Below are 21,069 nucleotides of genomic sequence, written 5' to 3'. Positions count from 1 at the left end.
AATTATTGGAATTATTTTGTTACCAGACGGTGAAACTTTATAGTTAGGTATTGAATTTTATCACAAATATTTTACTCAATTATTCAGTGTCTCAGGAAGTGTCCTTGTCACCTCAAACCAGTTATTTAGAACTAGTGTACTATCACACACTGCTTATAGGAATACAGAATTGTGTGGCTAATTTAAAAAAATAGTTTGGCAATTTTTTAAAAATAAAATTTCAGCATTTATTTCCTATATGACCCAGCAATTCCACTCCTAGATATTTTCTCAAGAGAAGTGATAACCTATGTGTATACACAAACTTCCATGTGAATTATTATGGAATTTTTATTATTGCCAAAAATGGGAAACAACCCAATGTCTGAAACTGAGGAATGGATAAACAAACTGATTGGAATACTACTGCCTACCCATAAAAATGAATGAATAACTAATACATACAACAACATGGCTGAATCTCAAATGCATTATGTTAAATGAAGGAAGCCAGACTTAATGGCTAGATGCTGTATGTTTTCATTGATATACATTCGTGCAAAGGCAAAACTATAAGTATAATGGTTACCAGAAACTGGGGCTAGGGGTGTGGTGGGGTTAGTCACCAAGGGGTATGGGGGATTTTGGAGATTGATGGAATTGTTTTATATCTTGATGGTCACACAACTATATATCTTTCTCAAAACTGGACATTCCAAAATCTATTCCAAAAATGGTGAATTTTACTGTGTGAATGATACTTCAATTTTTAAAAATGAAAAAATAACTGTCTAACAGCAACTACAATAGTGTCTGACACAGTGAACATTTTTTGAATGAATAAAAACAGTAGCTCACCAGACTAGATTTAATTTAATATAATTATATTTTATCAAAGAGAGGTATTTGTCAATTTGCCAATTTGATCAGCTCCACGAAAAATAAACAAGATAGCTAAAAGTCTCAGTGAAATTTTAAACTTTAAAAACATGCAAGTAAAATGCTACATACTTACAAGAATATCTTCTAAAAGTTTTACTTAATAGGTATTACATTTTCTGATTTATGAAGAATTTTTTTATTTTATTTTTTGTTTCAATTTTGCTATCCTTAGAGGGGCTGAAAAAGTTAAGATAAACATATTCAAATTATATAAAGCTAAGTAAATGTAAAAGAATTTTCAATAATTATACTTATAAATGATTTTTTGTACTATTTTTAACATTTACAGTTTGAAAGTTGTTAAATTTTAAAGCTTTACTAAGAATTTGAGCACTGTGTACTTTCAAAGTGAATATTCTTTCTTTACAACTTTTGAAGCTGAAATATGATAGTTGTGGTATAACATTTATAAAAATTATTTTTCACAGCCCTCACCCCAGTTGTTGTTTTTTATTGTAGTCCTAAAATTTGGCCATCATATAAGTCTGTTAACCCATGCAGAACAAACTTTATTTAATACTTTTCAAAGCTTAGTAGCTCATTGGGTAGTGAGCACACAATGTGATATATAGATGATGTGTTATAGAATTGTACACTTGAAACCTATGTAATTTTATTAACCATTGTCAACCCAGTAAATTTTAAAAAATTGTGTTTCAAAGAATACAGAAAGAGAAAATACACCCCGCAAAATGGGAGAAAATATTTGCAAATGTATAGTTGTTAAAGCTGCATAATGGAATTGATACCTGGGGTTCATTAAAAAAAAAAAAAAAAGAGCTTAGGGAAATCTGTACTATTCTGAAAACCAACTGTGAAAGTTCTCTTGGATGACTCGAATTTTTTAAAAGAAATGCAGCCTTTTCTAAGACATTTTATAATAGGTGTACTTTTCAGGCTAGTAACAAATAAATGCTGTGTTTCCCTAAAAATAGGACCTAGCCAGATAATCAGCTCTAATGTGTCTTTTGGAGCAAAAATTAATATGAGACCCAGTCTTATTTTAATATAAGACCCAGTATAATATAATGTAATATAATATAACATAATATAATAAATATAATATAAATATAATGAATATAATTAATATGATATGATATGATATGATATGATATAATATAATGGATCTTATATTAATTTTTGCTCCAAAAGACGCATGAGAGCTGATTGTCCGGCTAGGTCTTATTCTCGGGGCAACACGGTATTTGAGCAAGCCTATAAATGATGCTTGCAACCAATAAGTTACAAAATCCTAGAAAAATAATTTGAGAAGATTTTTGAAACATGTAAATCATTCTTCATACTTGTATTATTTGAGACCAGTTTCTCAGTGAGGGTGCCATACTTAAAGAAAGTTTGTGTATTTCTGAAACACTTGCGATGGGCAAGAAAGAAATAGGGATAGCAGTCAATCATTTGCTAAATGTTACCTAGTTAATCTAATTTCCAAAAGAGCTTAATATATACTGAGGATCCATTTATAAAACATACATTTAAATCAAAATGGCCATTCATTTTCTCAATACACAGTTTTCAAATTATTTAAATATACTCTTACTACTTAGATGCAATGTACTCTCAGACACATACTATTGTACACTGGCATCATAATGATTATTTTACATGTTATAGTAAAAAAAGATTCTCCTCAATATATATATTTAAAATTATTTAAATTCAATTTTTGAAATATATTTTCTGTTGGATAATCTATTTTTCTCTCTAAAGAGGGACGAGACTATTTGGATAATCTATTTTTATTTACAATAAAAATGCCATTAACATTCTCCATATTTTCCTATTAAAACATACAAATACCACAATTTTCTGAGTGTCTAAAGATAAAACTAAATATATTTTAAGTACTTTAAATATTCTTCAAATATGTTAAAGTTTTATTGAATTTTATAGATGTGCTGATCACTATAATCCAATGCTATACCACCTCTTCCCCCTTCAATATGGTAAAAATTAAACTTTGTTCAGCTGCTATTGTGTAAATGGAAGTGTTGAATTTAAATAATCAACGGTCCAGAACTTCATTCTTTGGTTTAAATAAACTTTACACAAGTATGGATACTAACTGCTTAGGATGGCTCCTCTTTTAGTCTGTTGGACGTTTGTTGTTGGTGTTAAGAAATAATACACCCATTTTTTATACAATGAAATGTTCACCGCAGTTTGAAAATACACATACACACGCACGCACACAACTTGATATGGGACAATCTTTATGGTATAGTAAGTGGAGCAAAAAAATGTTAGGTGAAAAACATCAAGTGCAGTATGCTTCCATTTATGTTAAATAAACCAACAAAATAGAGAACGAAACATGTGAGTATGCATATCTGCTTATATATTCTTATACTTTCTGATAACATATTAAAAACACTGGAGAAAGAGGTTGTCTCTGAGACTTAAACTGGATGGGAATAAAACCTAATTTTCATTGTATAATACTTATTCTAGTTGTATTTTTAAAACTTACATGAAGAATGTAAATCAGTGGCTTTTAATCCTGGTTGCATATTTGAATCACCTGAGGAGCCTTAAAAATTCTTGGTCTCATCCTTCAGGGATTCTGATTTAACAGGTGTGGGGTAGGGTGTGAGCATAAGTATTTTTAAAAGGGCTTAGATAATTCTCAATTGTACTGATAACTGCTGAGTCATTTTACATTTACAGACAATACAAATATATCATTTTTTTCATTTACATTTAGAGCTCTTACATAAATGTAAAAATCATTTAAATTGAAGGCATATTATTAAATGAAATATATAACTTGAAGTTTGAGTTTAAACGTCTTTTTTCTACCATGAATAAAACCTAGAGTGACAGCATATTAATTTTAGAATTGTATGTGTCTGATATAATCTGATAATACGTTAACCTGATTATTTACCATTAGAAAAGTATTTCACTATACTTTTTGAACCAGAATTTAAGAGTCCAGCTAAATATTATTTATAAAATTCCTTTTGCCAGGATTGCATAGCATGAATGAAGCAAATTAATATTTAGGATTATATCTTCATTTCTTTGTAGCTGGAATAAGCTCTGATTATAGTCTTGAAGAGATAGATGAAAAGGAAGAGCTGAGTGAAGTGCCTAAAGATGAAGCTGGAAATATTTCGGGGAAGTCACAAGATATTTCTGTTAGATCTACTGATATAATAAACACACTGAAAAATGATCCTGACTCAGTCCTTGGCAATGATACTGGAGAGCCCTCACAAAATTCTAAAGAAGAAAAACAAGAAACTAGAAACACAGATGGACAGTAAGTTGTCTGTGTGCTAGAAGTGTTGGTGGTGGTTTGTTTAATTAATACTAGTCTTCTGCAATATAGATCTGATATTTTAAACACAAATATAGTCATCCCTTCAGTTTAGACTCCATCCCTTTTACCATCATTATAAAAATGTTTATTAATAAAGTGTCTATTTACATGTAATTTTTTTAAGATTTATTTTTTTTAATTGGGGAAGGGAAACAGGACTTTTGGGGAACAGTATGTACTTCCAGGACTTTTTTCCAAGTCAAGTTGTTGTCCTTTCAGTCTTAGCTGTGGCGGGCGCAGCTCAGCTCCAGGTCCAGTTGCCATTGCTAGTTGCAGGGGGCGCAGCCCACCATCCCTTGCGGGAGTCGAACTGGCAACCTTGTGGTTGAGAGGACGCGCTCTAACCAACTGAGCCATCTGGGAGCTCAGCGGCAGCTCAGCTCAAGGTGCCGTGTTCAATCTTAGTTGCAGGGGGCACTGCCCACCATCCCTTGCAGGACTTGAGGAATCAATCTGGCAACCTTGTGGTTGAGAGCCCACTGGCCCATGTGGAAATCGAACTGGCACCCTTCAGAGTTAGGAGCACGGAGCTCCAACCGCCTGAGCCACCAGGCCGGCCTTAATTGTTTTTAAATAAAATCAAATTCAACAGTTCTGGTATTCCTATGTCCGATAAACCATTAACATATAGTTCATTTGTATGAATCAAACATAAAAGTTTTTGTTCGTTTATATTGCATATATTTTGCTTATTACCTATTTAACTTCAATGAAACATTTAATTTTCATTTAATATCACCAAATTCTCCTTAAGGATTTTCACTGACTAGTATATAAAACAGTTCTGTATATTAGAGTGTGATATTCTATTATTTTTACAGTCAATTTTATGACACAGAAAATAAGCTTTCCACTTGATCCTAAGAATTGAAAGTTACAGTACACTTATATTGTTAGAAATGCCACACCATGAATAACGATGAAATTGACTATGCAAAATAAACCATCAAAGTTTTGCTATAATTTTCATGGGATTGTCTCCAAATTAAACGCTTCTATCATCAATAAAACCCAGTGAGGTCAATCCACATCCTGACTTGGCAGAGGTTGACCTTGCCAGACGCAAAACTAAAATGTTTCATTTATTTCCTTTTTCTTTAAAAGACAAATAATCAATAATAACAAAAAGACACTCTTTTTGGAAACATGTTCATTTTACCACGATTTTTACATTTTTCTTCGTAATAGGACCACCATATGAAAGCTAATGTTTCATAGCAGCATATCCTCTCAGTTGTGGGTTTCTTTGCTATTCAATTATTAGTATTTGGCATAAGAAGATGATTATTTCAGTCCATCTGTCTTTGGAGATTATTGCCTGTTTTCTTGCCGTGTGTGTGTGTGTGTGTGTGTGTGTGTGTGCAGTGTCAATGTATAACACAATATATTTTGCAGAGGACCACACTTGCTGGTGTATAATGCAAGCAATGAAGAGAGGGTAGTTGACAGTGTGAGAAACTTGAAGTCGTTCGGCCCAAACCAAGAGAATGGTGAGTTCTATAAACACTAATAGGCAACACTTTCATAGCACTTACTATATGCCAGGGGCCATTCTTAACCCTTTATGTATATTAACTTATTTAATCTTGTATATTAACTCATTTATGGGTATTATCTTTAGTCCCATTTTACAGATGATTGAGCCACAAAGATATTATGTGAGGTCTGAAGTACCACAATTAATAAGTGGTAGACCTGAGATTTGAACTCAGGTGATATTACTCCAAAGTGTGCTCTTAACTACTATGTATATCACTTTTGTTGTTGTTAAATGTTAGAGGTTATCTAACTCAGATTTTAAAGATTTATACTCTATGCATCTACTTGTGATCTGTATCTTTTTTCCTTTTAATGACTCTGTAGTTCAAGCCTGTTTTAATTCATAGTCAAGTTGCTATACCTTGGGTGAAACTTGTCTGTTTGATTTTTAAGGTCTAAACCATCTAATTATGTAAAGTTATTTACCAATATTTCCTCCAAAGCAAGACAGTTTCTTCTCTTTCTCATTATATATCCTTTTTTAACCAGAATTTAAGAGTCCAGCTAATTATTATTTTTAAAATTCTTCATTGCCAGGATTGCATAGCGATTGTATTTGATACTTTGTTTGAATTCCTCACAGCACATAGCAGAACACTGAGATACTGTTAAAATATATACTTCAGATTGAATTTTAGAGAAATGATACTACACAAATAGAAGATGCAAGGAATGCATAATGATATTTTAAGGGCATATGCAGGAAGTGGCTTATGAATTTTCATAGTCCAATCTATTATGTTTACATAGAACTAGGTTAAGATTCTTAGAAAACAAACATATTCCTGTTTGGATAAAACTTGGCTCATCTCAATGTCACAAACAGATAGATAGACAAACAGATATGGATAGCTAGAGATGTGTGTCATTTTATATATGTGATGTGATATGCGTTGGTTAATTTGAATATGTATGTCTCCAATTCATTTCCCCCATGGTCTATACCACCCAGAGATGAAATACTGAGAAGGTCTAAAAACATTTAGTTTCTCCCATTCTTTTCCTCTTGATTCAATTTTTCGTGACATATACTACTATGACAGATTGTGTTGTCCTCCCTTTTTACCTACCCTGCCTACTTATCTAAATCATCGTTTCTCCAGGGTGTAGATGTTGTTGTCAGTTTTGAGTAGAGAAGGACAGGATAGTACAAAATATACCTTCCCACTCTGCTAGCTCTTCTTGGAAAATGGCCTCACCATTCACTGACACTTGGGTAGCATCGTTACCAGGTATATTGAAGGGTGGATTAACTAATAAATTCACTAGTGTTTCTGGCTATCCAGGCCTGACAATCATTGGTAATAATTTTGAAATTTTGATGAGAAATTCAGAGTTAGACAATGGTAAAATAAGTATAACCACCAAAAATGTGAGAAATAGAAATTTGGATTACTAAGCCAATAAATTAAAGTTTGTTATAGGGGATTTCATTTAAAATATATTTTTACATTGATATACTTTCTTTTGGAAAATGTTTCTGTTGTATAACTGGGATATATCTATATTCCGTGGAAAATGAGAAATAAGACAGAAGGAAATACATTAGTCTCATTTCCCAGTGCCAGAGACCATTTTTCACATTCTTTTCTGTTCACAGCAGTGTTGAAATTGGTACTTTTCATACAGATACTAAAAATACTTATGAAACAAGTAAATATGAGCATAGGCATAAATGTACCTCTTCCATGCTGCCTAATCACCTGTCCTTAATTTTATAAATCACAAAGTTAGTAAATTATTTGTCATTGACAAAAGTGACTCATATAGAGAGTAGATATCCTGATAATCAGTTGCATTTTATTTGGAAAGAATAAAAATGAATTGTATTTTAAAATTACATATTTAATATAAGAACCTTGTAACATAATACAAAATATACCATGACCAAATAATTGTACAATTAGGCATACTTTAAAAGTATGAAGATGTTTTTAAAAATTGTTTGTATACAAATTTACCAGGCAACATGATTTTTTTTTCCATGCATGCATACATGCATATATGCATGCATATCTTCCTTATTTCTTGTCTTTTTTCTTTTTAAACAGAGGAACTATTTTAACTATCTCATGACATTTTAGGCAAGGAAATTGGTCTTTGTTTTATAGGTAAAAGTGAGCGATGATAAAACTATAGAGCAATACTTGACATCCTTTCACAATTTGACTCCCAAGGCCCACATCTCACTTGCTGTGCAAATTACCATATTTTAAAGAGGAGGCTACTAAGGATTTTGAAGATGAGGGTTTGCTGGTCTTTCAGTAGAAATTACTGTTCTGGGCATTTGACTAGTGGAGCACAGAATATAAATCACTTTGCTCAATACTAGACACATCTAAAGACAAAGTCCTCTAAAAAGTCTTCAGTGAGGACAACGAACAAGACAATCAATTTAGATTCTGTTTTTACTTCAGCTCTTCAAGGTAATGTTTCTACTATCTGCCTTAATTAAAACTGATAACATTGCTGGGATTGTTTCCATTTTAATGTTATGTATAAAATATAAATACACTAAGAGCTATAGAAAAGACAAAGAGAATCAAAATAAAAAAAAAGTATAAATATCTTTTTTGAATTTGTCAATTTCTTTTGTCATTCTTAACAATGACTGAAATATGAAATCTTTACTTATAAGAAGAAACATTGCTATCTTCTATGGAGTGCTTTTTCTGGGCAATAGCCTATCCTAATAATCATGTTATATAAATGATATATAAAATATATAGTTGGTCCTTGAAAAACATGGGTTTGAAATCCACGGGTCCAGTTATTTACAGGTTTTTTTCCCAATAAATACTGTGAAAGTATTTTCCTTTTGATTTTCTTAAATTTTCTTTTCTCTAGCTTACTTCATTGTAAGAATACAGTATATAATACATATAACATACAAAATATATGTCAGTTGACTGTTTATGGTATCGGTAAGGCTTCTAGTCAACAGTAGCCTATTAGATAAGTTTTGCGGGAGTCAAAAGTTATATATGAATTTTCAATCGTGCAGTGGGGTTGGCTCCCCTACTCCCCATGTCCTTCAAGGGTCAACTGTAATACATATTTTCACATGTTTACATCTGAGCAAATGGAGGCTCAAAGGGTGAAGTACCACGTTGTAGCCACAGAGATTGTAATTAGTCAAGCTGGGTTCCAGACTCAGGTCTCTGTGATGTCACAGCCCATGCTGTTTTCTCTGAATGCCATTACCTGCTTTTGTACAATTAGTGAGCTGAAAAAGTTCCTGTAGAAGTCAAACCAATCTATGTCACTTTGAGGCAGGAAAGCATTACAAACTGAGGTTTTTTTACTTTTTTTTCTATACTGATCTTGATGATAATTTTTTTTCTCTCAGTAGATCAAAATGAAATAATTGCCATTTCAGTGAACACAGAAGATAATATGAAAAATGGAGTGAGGAGAACAGAAATCAATGTAGGAGGTGTTGCCAAAAATGACAACGTGGACATGAACGTTAACAGATTATCAAACTATCAGGCACATAAAACTGAACCTGTTAGAAGTTACAAGGAAAATCGTCTAGCTGCTTCATCAGTACCAGACCAAAAACTGCATCAGCCCAGTGCAGAAAAGACAAAAATGCAAGATGCAGCAATTCAGACGACTCCTTCCTGTAACAGTTTTGATGGGAATCACCAACGTCATCATTTGTCTGACTTTAAAGTTGATGAAAGTGTTCAAACTGCAAGTAACAACAAGCCAACTCACCATTCGTCTGTAAGTCCCCGAGATGCTGTAGATACCTCAGGAGAATCCAGGAGTCAGGGCCCCCTCATGGTACATTCAGAAGATCGGCTCACCATAAAAGATCCAATTTGTGCACATGGTAATGATGACCTTTTGCCTCCTGTTGACGGGATTAACAACACTTCAACTTCTTACGTAAAGAATTATCCATTTTACAGACAAGACTACAATCCCAAGCCAAAACCTTCAAATGAAATTACAAGAGACTATATACCCAAAATTGGAATGACTACTTATAAAATAGTGCCTCCCAAGTCCCTGGAAATATTGAAAGATTGGGAATCAGAAACCACAGGGTATCAAGAAGATCAGGAGATACATACTTTAGGAAAAAAGCACCTTCAAGAGAATGTGAAAGAAACTGCAATCCAAACAGAAGATCATGTTATTTCTGAAAGCCCCAAGGAGCCACAGATAGATCTTAAACCCAAGCCGAGCCTGAGCACAGAGAGCGCGCCCCGGAGCACCATGGCAAATCCTGTAAAACCTCCTCCCAGGATGATGAGAGACCCTGGCATAGCTCCTTTTGTGCCGAATTTGGAAGATATAAACAATATTTTGGAGTCCAAACTTAAATCTCGGGTTTCAAATCCCCAGACGAAACCAAGTTCTTTTTTCTTACAGATGCAAAAAAGAGTTTCAGGTCAGTATGTGACATCGGCAGCTGCCAAGAATGTCCACACTGCCCCTAACCCTACTCCAAAGGAACTAATACAGAAAGAGGTGGAAAGGGATCCGATCCCTCCTCCAGAGCAAACTCCTTCTTCCTTAAGTGAAACAACTGACTCGCCTCCACAGCCCCACGTTAAAAGCACTGATGCTGGCGTCAGCCGTGCGAAGCCTGCTGAAACCTCTCCTCCTCCCATCGCTCCGAAACCGGTTCTTCCCGCAAGTCACGTCGCAGCACTACATCTGAAGACTTTGAAAACTTTTGGTGCTCCACGACCTTACTCGAGCTCGGCTCCTTCGCCGTTTGCCCTGGCCGTAGTGAAAAGGTCACAGTCTTTCAGCAAAGTGCGCACAGAGTCAAGTAGGGACGATGTCTGTGCCGGGCCTCCAGCTGACACAGAGGAAGGGAAGAGTCTTTCCGTAAATAAGTGTGTGGACATCCCACAACAAAGTGTGAGTGATAAGGTAAATGTTACCTTTTTAAAACCAAGGGGTTCTTATACCGCAAGGTTTAAATGGGGGATACCTAGAACGTTGATAGGTTCGTGTGTTATTTAACCCTGGATTCGTATTAATCTCATTAATGTCAAACAACCTACTGTAGGAAAAAAGTATATAGAATCTGATTATTTACTCTCAGAATCATTGTAATTCATATAACCTGGTCAGGTATTACTGGAGCATCATCATTAAGTAATTATGTCATTAGCAAATAGTTTAATTTAAAGTTTCTTTGCTCAGACATTTGCATAATGTACTAGTTTATAGTTCTGACTATATTTTTCTGTGTTTTTCTTATCTCAATGTGTGTATAGCTGTTCTGGTTTATTTTTTTCTCCAATTTAACATAATTGCAAAGTAAATACTTTTAATTATATGGAAACATAAGTAATAGCAAAGATTAGATAAAATAACCAAGTGTCTCTTGGCAATGTATTTTCTGTCCTATACACTCAATCTCAGCTTCTCAAACATTTTTACATATAAATAACTTAAATTGAAACCAGAGTTTAAATACGTAATTTTCTTAATTTCCTATTTTCTTAATTCAGTGTCAACTTTTCCAGTTATATGTATGTTGACCAAAATAATCATTTAACTACTAGCAAACCTTAATAATTTACCAAAAAGGTGGATTTTTTGACTTAGTATTTTGCTCAGCTGTTATAATTTGCCAGCTTCAAATAGTCAAAGGAGAGGGTGAAATTCATAGTATGAATTAATGATAATCCCCATGCAATTAAAAAAAATACTTTGTATACTTCTACTCTGTTAGTGTTTAAAGAATGTTTTCACATTTGTGTGACAGTTTCAGAAGTATTTTATACTGCTTTTTCAAACATTCCTAGAGTAACAGAACATGAACTGTATTGCCAAGTAAAGATTTTTCCATAATTTTAAAGCAATATTTATCTTGCAGAACATTTCTTCATATATTTCACATTTTTTAAATTTATTGGGGTGACAATTCTTAGTAAAATTACATAGATTTCAGGTGTACAATTCTGTATTACATCATCTATTAGTCCCATTGTGTGTTCACCACCCAGAGTCAGTTCTCCTTCCATCACCATCCCCCATCTCCCCTTACCCTCATCTACCTCCCCTCTACACCCTTATTTTCACATTTTTGTTTATTTCTTTATATAATGTCAGGACGAGATGTATGATATAGAGATTAATTCTTTACTTGGGAACAAAGCCTGTGATTTTTCTTAGAATGGAATAATACCATTCCTGAACAACAGAAGCTTGATGTAGATAATACAGTATTTGAGCCACTGCCTGAGCTCTGTTTAGCTCATCATGTGTAGATATTTATTTGACAGTTTAAAAAAGACATTTTTAAGATTGTTTGATCAATAGTTGCCTGTTAAATTAGTTACTAGATTTTCCTTCCTAAGAAGTTTATTTAATTTTTGATTTTTAAATTTGGAAATTCCTAATATTTATTTTTAGTCTCATGGGAAAAATAAAGAAAACATGCCCATCACTTAGTCCCTGTGATTTCCAGACACCCAAGACAAACTGTTACATGTAGTATAGTCATTAATATTCCATTATTAGAAGATCCATTAGGTTCAACCAATATGAAATTGCCAATATTTGTCCATTTTGTACCGTTTCAAAAATAATTTCACAACCTAATATGTTGGAACTGTGAAAATGTGTTATTTTTTAGTCTGTGGAATATTTTTATTATTCATTTGGCTCTTTTAGCCTACTCCATTGGAGAAATCAGCATTATTTGACTCAAAGACTGTAAAATTACTCTGTGTTCATGAAACAGAGAGAGGTACAACTTTTCTTCCTTAGCACCCCCTGTTCAAGAAAAGGTAAATTAATGCCCTCCTTTTCCAACTGAGCTCTGGCAGCAGAGATAATGCAGTGGTGAGGAAATAGAGCTATGTCTGGAACACCAGTGAGGCAAATGGTAATTCTTAAAGAACTGTTAGTAAAGAAAATTTCTTGAAAAATGGCCCATTCTTCACTTGCTGTTCATATAAATATTTTGCATTTATTTTATTTTTTTAGGAAAACAACTCTGCACATAATGAACAGCATTCCCAAAGACCATCTTCAACTGACTGCCCATCATTCACCCTTAAGAGACAAAGTTCTTTAACATTCCAAAGCTCTGATCCAGAAGAGATCCGACAGAGTTTACTGACTGCAATCCGTTCCGGAGAGGCTGCTGCCAAATTGAAAAGCGTAAGTTTTCTTTATCAGATGGGTGACAGTGGGTTTATTTTCAACATTGTCAAACTAATACTTAGGGGAAATTGTTTTCTGGCATTTAAACCTGAATAGGGCAGATGCCGGAAGTTACACTTTTATGTCAGGGGTCATTGTTGAAGTATAAGCTGAGAGAGTCCAGAGTCTTACACATCCTTAAAAACATGTCAGGTCTGTTTTCCACAACATGGGCCAGGTACAGAATGTGGCTTTGCTCACTGTTATGTAACTATATCGAGAAAATGCCTTGGCTCTTAAGAAATTATGTTATCCCAGCAAGAAAGATTCTTTTGGAAAGAAAATCCCTCCGTATCGCAGAAAACCTACACTAGACATAGGAATCTGCATGTTTTTAGTCATGGCTCCTAAGGTGATTAAGTTACTATCATACATGGGATTGGCCAGGGGTGGGTAGGGAGGAGAGGGAGTTTTATAGCTTAAACCAAAAATGTAGAGACAATCTGAAGAATTTAGATAAGACCTAATGGAGAAATTCAAGTTTAAAAAATGCCCTGCCAGAGTTGTTTAGCTTCTCCTTGCTGAGGTGTAGGAGAGCTTCGGGACAGGGGGTGTGATTATCCTGGCAGACACTAACTAGGTGTCACAGGTGCACGTCCTCCCTCTGTCACCTTCATCCACTGAAGGAGGATGTGGGCAAGCCCCAAGCCTGGCATTATCACTTGGACTTCCCAGATGCTATATCTCCCTAAATGTCTTTCTTGTTCTCCCTTTTGTCCTCTTGGTTGCAAGTTCCTCAACACCCAAAACAAGAAAAGTATTCATTGTTCTACTGACTCCCTAGGCATTTCGTTTTGTGAATTCCTTCTCTAATCATTTTAGAAGCTATGTAGAGAAGAGTAAAGACTTGTTGAGCAAAACGCTGAGCTCCACAGAAATGAAATGTGTGAAGGAACAGGAATGCTGCAAAGATAGAAAGAAAACGGAAGGCATCTGAGGCACATCACTTGGCCGGCCTCACCAGTGCTGCCCTGTTTTGCTCCCTGTGTCTCAGCGGAACTGAGTGGCAGCCGTCCTCATGGAGGGCTTGGCACTCCCATCTGGTCACAAATGGAGGCTCAGCAAAGTGTTGCATGCTGTCAAGAGTGGAGAAAAGTGAAGGCATCATTCAGGGGATTAGGGTTGAATTTTGTAGTCTACATTTAAGTAGCAGGCAGCAAAAGATTCAGTGTAGCTTTGACTATTAAAATTGGTACTTCACAGGTCATGACACTTTTATTTTGGTGCGGCAAATATGCCCCTATTAAGTCGCACATTCTCCTTTATGAAAATATTTTTAGTTCTAATCGTGTAAATCAAGGGTGAATTTCAAATAAGTCACTTCCAATGTAAAGCTTTCTCCATGCAATACATTTTGGCAAGCATTTTTAAACACATAAGTACCAAACATTTTACTAGATATTAGGAAGACAAAAATGAGTATAATGAAGCCTCTGTCTTCTGGGTGTTCACTGCCTGGGACTAACAAACAGTGATACATACAGCCCACCGAAGAACCAAGTACCTAATCAGAAAATAATTGCAGTGTCTTTGTACTAAGCCAGGAGACATATTAATCAATTTCAATGCACTAACTGTAGAAAACAGTGCATTAAGTTGAAAATGCCTTTTAGACCAACGGAATTGTACAGGCAAGCAGCTGTGTGCTTGGTGCTTGATGGGCCCTGATTTGGCAGGCTCTTCATATAAAACTCGCATTGCTTCCAGAACGAGCTGGATGTGAATCAACACAGAAAGCAGGCCCTAAATGATGATCCTGTTTATAACTCATTACTTTAGGTTTCATTGAGTCTAAATTTTATCTCTTTCAGTAGGAGGTTATTGATAGCTCTGAGTCTATATAGTGCCAGCTCCTCAAATGAAAATTCTATACATAATCCATTTTATTCTACTAGAAATGGACACTGGGTCTAGTAAAATTCACAGTATCTACACTTCACAATCAGCATCCACTCCTTGCTCACTTCTAGTCATATACCCTAAAAAATATGTGTGCTTGTGTACCAGGACTCACATGTAAGACTATTCATAGAATATTGTTTGTGAAAGCTCCAAAGAAATATGGCCTTACTATCCAAATATAGTAGAGTAAATAGTAGTATATTGAAATAATGGACTATCATCTGGCAATAAATTGTACAAAATACAGCTAAATGCAACAGTGTATGTAGATAGAGACATAAAAATATATATGTGTACAGTTTGACAGCATGTGAAATATACTAAATTATATTCTTTAGTGATGATACATGCGTAGGTGTCAATTATTTTTAAAAGCAAGGAAATAATTATAAAAATCCTGATAGTGTTACTTCCAGAGGGGAGGGGTTGTTAGGGGCTTATTGGAGTAGGACAGGCGCACAATTTAAGAGGGAACCAAACAATTAAGTAATCAAGGTAAATATCTTAATGAATTATTTGTTAAATGTCCAAATTAATGCAAAGTCCATAATGAATAAAATGTCAAAATGTTAAATAAAGACAAGATCATCAGGGACGTCTTGACCTGGGTGGTAGTTTATATACATGTTTGAATTTGTTTTCATGGGGCTATTTATTTAAGATCAGTGCACTTTTCTGTAAAAGTATTGTATATCAAAAAATTGCAAAAGGTCGTAAAAATGGACACAAGAAAGCTCTAATTTCTTGTGATATTTGCTTACTTTCCATATTTCTGTTCTGTACTGAACATTTCTCCTGGTTGTTTTAAATTCTAATTTTTTTTTTAATAGAACAACAGTTATAGTGCCAAATAAAATCTCCAGTGATTTTGACAGTAGTTTTAGTTTGTTCATCAGAAAGTTGGCTCAGCGTTTGCCTGTATTTTGGCACCCAAATGTTCAATTTAACTTCAGGTACCAACCTGCCTTATGGCTCTAGTTCATACCCGAGCAATTAACCTTCATTATAATAGTTGGTTCACATTAGAACAATTATCTAGTTGATTGCTCTAATGTAAATGTAGTCATGAACATACTATTGTTTTTTCAGGTCTCTTAAGGTTTTTTTCATACCTTACTCCCACTTGACCCCCATGCAGTCACAGAAATTTGTATGCACATGAAGCATTAATAAACGTAGCTCAGTATTTTAGAAAATGTGTTTGATGTTAACATTTTATATGAGTCAGCAAATTGTTTTCAGAGAATAAGACAGATTAAGTAATTCATTATTGTTGACATGTGTTGACACCGAGAACTTCTTGGGCTGCTTTCAGTTCCAGATTGTGTTTGAATTACTAAAAGTTATTGTACTATTACAAGTAGAATATAGGTGTATACAACTAAAGTCTGAAAATAAACTGACAAATTATATTTAGTACTTGATATTAAGTATTTCCTCAGAATGTAACATTTATCTTTGGCTGGATACAAATCTGGAAGGAAGAAAATAACTGGATAAGTTACCGAGAATCGTGCTGTCTTGTTTTGTTTAATTGGTCTGCTTTTTATTCATATTTCTTTGATTTGAATTTAAGCAATCCAGGGGTTTCAGATTGGCAACTCTTTCCATATATTTTTAAAGTAAAATAATGGTAGTTTTATAGTTATCACTTAAACAAATAAGAAAGCTATGTGAATATTCCTGAAAATTCTTTAAACTTCAAGTGTAGATAATTAACTAGTACATGCTTACATCAGTAAATTATTAAATGTTCCAGTTTAAAAATACCTTGATTATAAATGTCATATGTTCATTACTCAAAAAATTAAGCAATACTTTTTAATTTTATAAATGTTTGTAAAAAGTTACCATATTCTGTTCAAAAAATATTCTTTGTTCTACACTGTGCCAGACCCGAAAACAAACATGAGTATAAAGTGGCATTAAAACAGACAAGGTCTCTGATCTCACAGAATTTATAGAGTAGTATTCTAATGGTATTTTCTCATGTTTGATAATTTAGTAAACAAATGTTTAAACACTGAACAAAATACCGTTCCCTCCAAAGTAACTGCTCTTGATAGATTACAGTGTAATCTTTCAGACCACTTTTGTAGTATGTAAACATACTTAATTTTACCTTTTTATAAAAATGCAATCCTCTATAAAACATTCATAAACATGTATCTTTCTGGTGCTCTCCATCTTTTTATATATAGAGAGGGTGCCAAAAAATTGTATACACATTGTAAGAAAGGAAAAAACTGTATTAATTGTAATAATATAAACAGATAACAAAAGATGAACACAAGTCACATTTGACTTCTGCAATTACAGGAGGTGCTCAAAGTGGTTACCATCAGCGTCCAGACACTTCTGATTACGGTGAACTACTGCTTGAGCATCCCGTGTTTCCCCAAAAATAAGACTGGGTCTTATACCATATTTCTCCGAAAATAGGACCGGGTCTTATATTAATTTTTGCTGCAAAATACACATTAGGGCATATTTTCGGGGGATGTCTTATTTTTTCATGTAGAACAATCTACATTTTCAACTACAGTCATGTCATCTTCTTCTGGAACATCGTCATAACATACTAAATGCATCTGTCTGGCTGACGATCTTAACTGGGGCTTATTTTCAGGAAAACACGGTAGGTAGATAACATCTCTTTAAATGTGTATACATTTTTTTGCACCCCCGGTATATATACGTGTGTGTGTATTCATTTAAGACTACATAGTATTTATGATATGAATATACCATAGCTGATTTGCTCTTTATTGGTGCACATTTAACTGGATTCTAGTTTCCCACTATAAATGGGGCAACAATGAACATCTTTTACTTGTAGATATTTGGAGCCATCGGTATATTTTTTAAATGTTTAAAACAAATTTTCCCTCTTTACAAAGAATTGTGAGAACTGCAATTTGGCAGTTCTCCTACATACAGAGACTTTTTGTACCAAGGTTACAGAATGAAAGTCATTACCTGTTTGTTGACTATACTTGGAAAGAAATCCCACATGAATACTAAACAGAGTTCAGATGAGTTTTTCTTCCTCTAGTGGCAACTTTTTTTCTTAGCTGTTTTGTTTCAGGTGGATAGTGTCAACCACTCTACTCCATCCTGGACTCATAAGACAGTCAAGAAAATTGACTAGTTTAGATGACCAATCTTCATTTAGTAAAAGGCAGGAAACGAAGCACAAGGAAACCAAATCGAAACTAAATTTGCTTTTTAATTTTGTTTTCCTTTTCACTAACTTACTCTGTTGCTAGGCAGAATCTGTCGCCTTTTGTACTTCAGTTCTAGTGAGAAGATGATAATGTTTGGTTATTAACCTAAAGTAGTCAAATTATAATCTAGAGAGAAACTTTTTCTTCAAATATTGTCATATTTTATATATTTCAAAGTATTACACCTATTCACTATTTAAAACCCAGATGATTTTTTTTTACATTTTTCTAAGTAATGTTAGAATTTCAAGCACTTTAGGAAATTTTTGTTATAGTGTTTTTCATTCACTTAGACTTTATAAATAGGAGACTTTTGCCATAAAATTTTGGAACTTAGGAGTTTATTGACTAAAAAAAAAAAACACAACAAAAAAAACCTCCTTTTCATTCTGTAATTGTTTTGGCATAATAGTCATACATTTGACTTTTTTTAGCCCTTCACATGAAAGCATTTTAAAAACCAAAGCTGTTTTTTTTTCCTTATAAATAAGGGGTACCTGTGAGGGAACTTCAAGGTAACATGCACCATCAGTACAAAAATTGTAAAATTCATTGCTTGGTGGAATTTACTTGATTTGTCTGCATTCTCCAAGGCACTTTAGGGGAGCCAGAATTAGTCTAGTCAAAAATGCTCTTTAACAGCTTGGCCTGCAGTCTGTTTGTGCTCTTGTCCTTTGAGTTGATTTGGCAATTTTGTAAAGACTAAGATGTGTTAATGGATTATTTAACTTGTTTGTTGTGGAAATACCAACTCTTGTTCTAATTTCATGGTAGAGGGAACATTTATTCTCGATTATTTGTAATTTATTGCATAATAAATACTAAATGTTAGCATTTACAATTAAGCAGAAGTTAAAATGTGTTAATTGTGAAAATTGAAAATTCGACAGCTGTCCCATTTTCAATTGAGAGATTCAGGATGTGTTTCTTTCTTTTAGGTTACTATTCCATCAAATACAATGTCTGTGAATGGAAGGTCAAGACTCAGCCATTCCATGTCCCTTGATGCCCAGGACAGCCATTAAACGTTGCCCTACCATACTGCACTTCACCTCCTTCACGTCACAGAACAACTTTATACTTGCGGAGAATGTTGGAAATGTATATTCAGATGTACACTAATATATTATCTATTAAAGTGTAAGAATTTGTGCTAAAGCTTTTAATGCTAAAAGAAGAATTACCAGAATTTATAATTTATAATATTTTTGAACTTTTTTTTGCCTTAAGAGCTAAATATGCTGCTTTAGAACTTTCAGACAAGGTGTTAGTGATTTTCGTTTTTTTTCAGATGAGAAATAGTCACCTTTTTTGATTCTATTTACTTATTGACACATTCTCTTCAATGGTGACTTAGACAAAAGGATGTTAATAATCATAGACTTATATTTGTAAGATACATGAATAACTAGGCAAACCTAGATTTGACATTGGCTGCCTCAGTGTCACAGTTTAATTGCAAATGTTTATAAGTTATATTAAAGTCTGTTTTGTGCTGAAAGTTTGGGCTAGAAAACTAATGATATCAAATAAGTGTATTCAGTTCAACTGTTGATTTCAGCGATGAATGATTTAGAGTGCAAGTCTTACCTTGTGCCTTCTTTGTGTAATTACAAAGTCAGTGTGAAATTTATGGGAAGCACATAGTATTTTAATATTTTATTAACATGGAACACTTTTTTTTAATCTTTAGAACTTAAATTGCACAAGGAGAATTTTAAATATTTTCTGTATGTAATTATGACATTATTGTTACACAGATAATACACATTTTATGTGCCAGAAGCCTTAAAAATCTCTCTGTGAAAATGTTGATATATTGTGACAATTATTTCATATTTTACATGTAGAGAGGAATAGGGGTTAGTCTATGTCCACATTGGAAAACTTTAAAAGACTTATTGGAGATTCCAGAAATCTGATTTTAATTAAAGTAAAATGATAAAATAAAGTCATTGTGTAGTTCGGATGCTAATATTCTAAATAATAATATATATTTACATTAAAGCTAAAACTGTTAAGTAAAACAGTGCCTAATTTGTTGGCTAATAACTGTTCTGGGGTCTAGAGTTTGTTGATGTTCTATTCCTACTTTAAGAATTTAATTGCTCACTTATTCTAAAAGCTTTGTCAAACATGCTGATATTAATATTAAGTTGGTTTTCACTGAAGCTACTGAGAAATCTGCCTCGTTGGAAAATGTGTTGATTTTTTCTCCCTGTTTAATAAAAGCAAGTTATATATTTGGAATGCTTTTTTTTTTAAATGCAGTTTATGTCAACTAGCCTATTTGTATACTTCATCTGATGAACACATCTCTATTAGCCAGTAAACAAACAAGTAATAGTAATACCTACCATTTATCAGGGTTCCCTAGTGTAAATGTAAGCCCAGACATTATAACTCCAAAATGCATGATCTAAGCATGTGAAATGCTTAGCATAGTTCCTGACACATGGCAAGTGCATGTTAAGTGTTAAATGTTGCCTGTATTTCTTTAAATCAGATTTGGAGAGACCCTCGTATATGGAAACTTGTTATGTCATTATAAGCCAGTAGGGAATGGAGTGGCTTTTTGAAAATTGTGTTTATATAATTGATTTTCCACTTGGAAGAAAATAAATTTGGATCCCTACCTCAAACCATAAACAAATAAATTTGAGTTGGATTAAAGACAACTTTTAAAAGTAATATTTTAAAACTTAGATGAATTTATTCAACATTTTTAGACCTCACCATGAGAAAAATCATTTAAATAAAATACAAAGGCACAGTCATAAAAGAAGCGATGAATTAAAATATATGAAAATTTAAAACTTACATGTCCATTAAGTACTATAAACAAAAAATAAGCCACAAGAAGATGTTTTTAATGTATAAGGGATAATTTATAAAAATGTAGAAATTCCTAAAACTCATGAAAACACTACCCAATAGAAATATGCACGCACT

At 33.5% G+C, this 21,069-nt stretch overlaps 1 protein-coding gene across 24 annotated transcripts in view; it reads left to right on the top strand.

The window, feature by feature from the left end:
• COBLL1 (cordon-bleu WH2 repeat protein like 1) overlaps nucleotides 1–20,367 on the top strand; it is a 151,129-nt gene extending 130,762 nt beyond the window's left edge. For 19 of the 24 annotated variants that reach the window (XM_019727320.2, XM_019727315.2, XM_074337180.1 and 16 more), the window contains 5 exons: nucleotides 3,970–4,204; nucleotides 5,660–5,754; nucleotides 9,153–10,699; nucleotides 12,770–12,946; nucleotides 19,056–20,367. In XM_019727320.2, the coding sequence (XP_019582879.2) occupies nucleotides 3,970–4,204; nucleotides 5,660–5,754; nucleotides 9,153–10,699; nucleotides 12,770–12,946; nucleotides 19,056–19,142 (2,141 nt within the window). In that variant the 3' untranslated portion in view covers nucleotides 19,143–20,367. The remainder of the gene's footprint in view (nucleotides 1–3,969; nucleotides 4,205–5,659; nucleotides 5,755–9,152; nucleotides 10,700–12,769; nucleotides 12,947–19,055) is intronic. The other 5 variants (XM_074337184.1, XM_074337179.1, XM_074337172.1 and 2 more) reach the window with 2 other exon arrangements.
• The last annotated feature ends 702 nt before the right edge of the window (nucleotides 20,368–21,069 follow it).

The sequence above is a fragment of the Rhinolophus sinicus genome, linkage group LG01 (genome assembly GCF_036562045.2).
Source record: "Rhinolophus sinicus isolate RSC01 linkage group LG01, ASM3656204v1, whole genome shotgun sequence".
Classification (NCBI taxonomy): domain Eukaryota; kingdom Metazoa; phylum Chordata; class Mammalia; order Chiroptera; family Rhinolophidae; genus Rhinolophus; species Rhinolophus sinicus.
The sequence above is the reverse complement of the archived record's forward strand: the minus strand, read 5'-3'. Positions and strand labels throughout refer to the sequence as shown.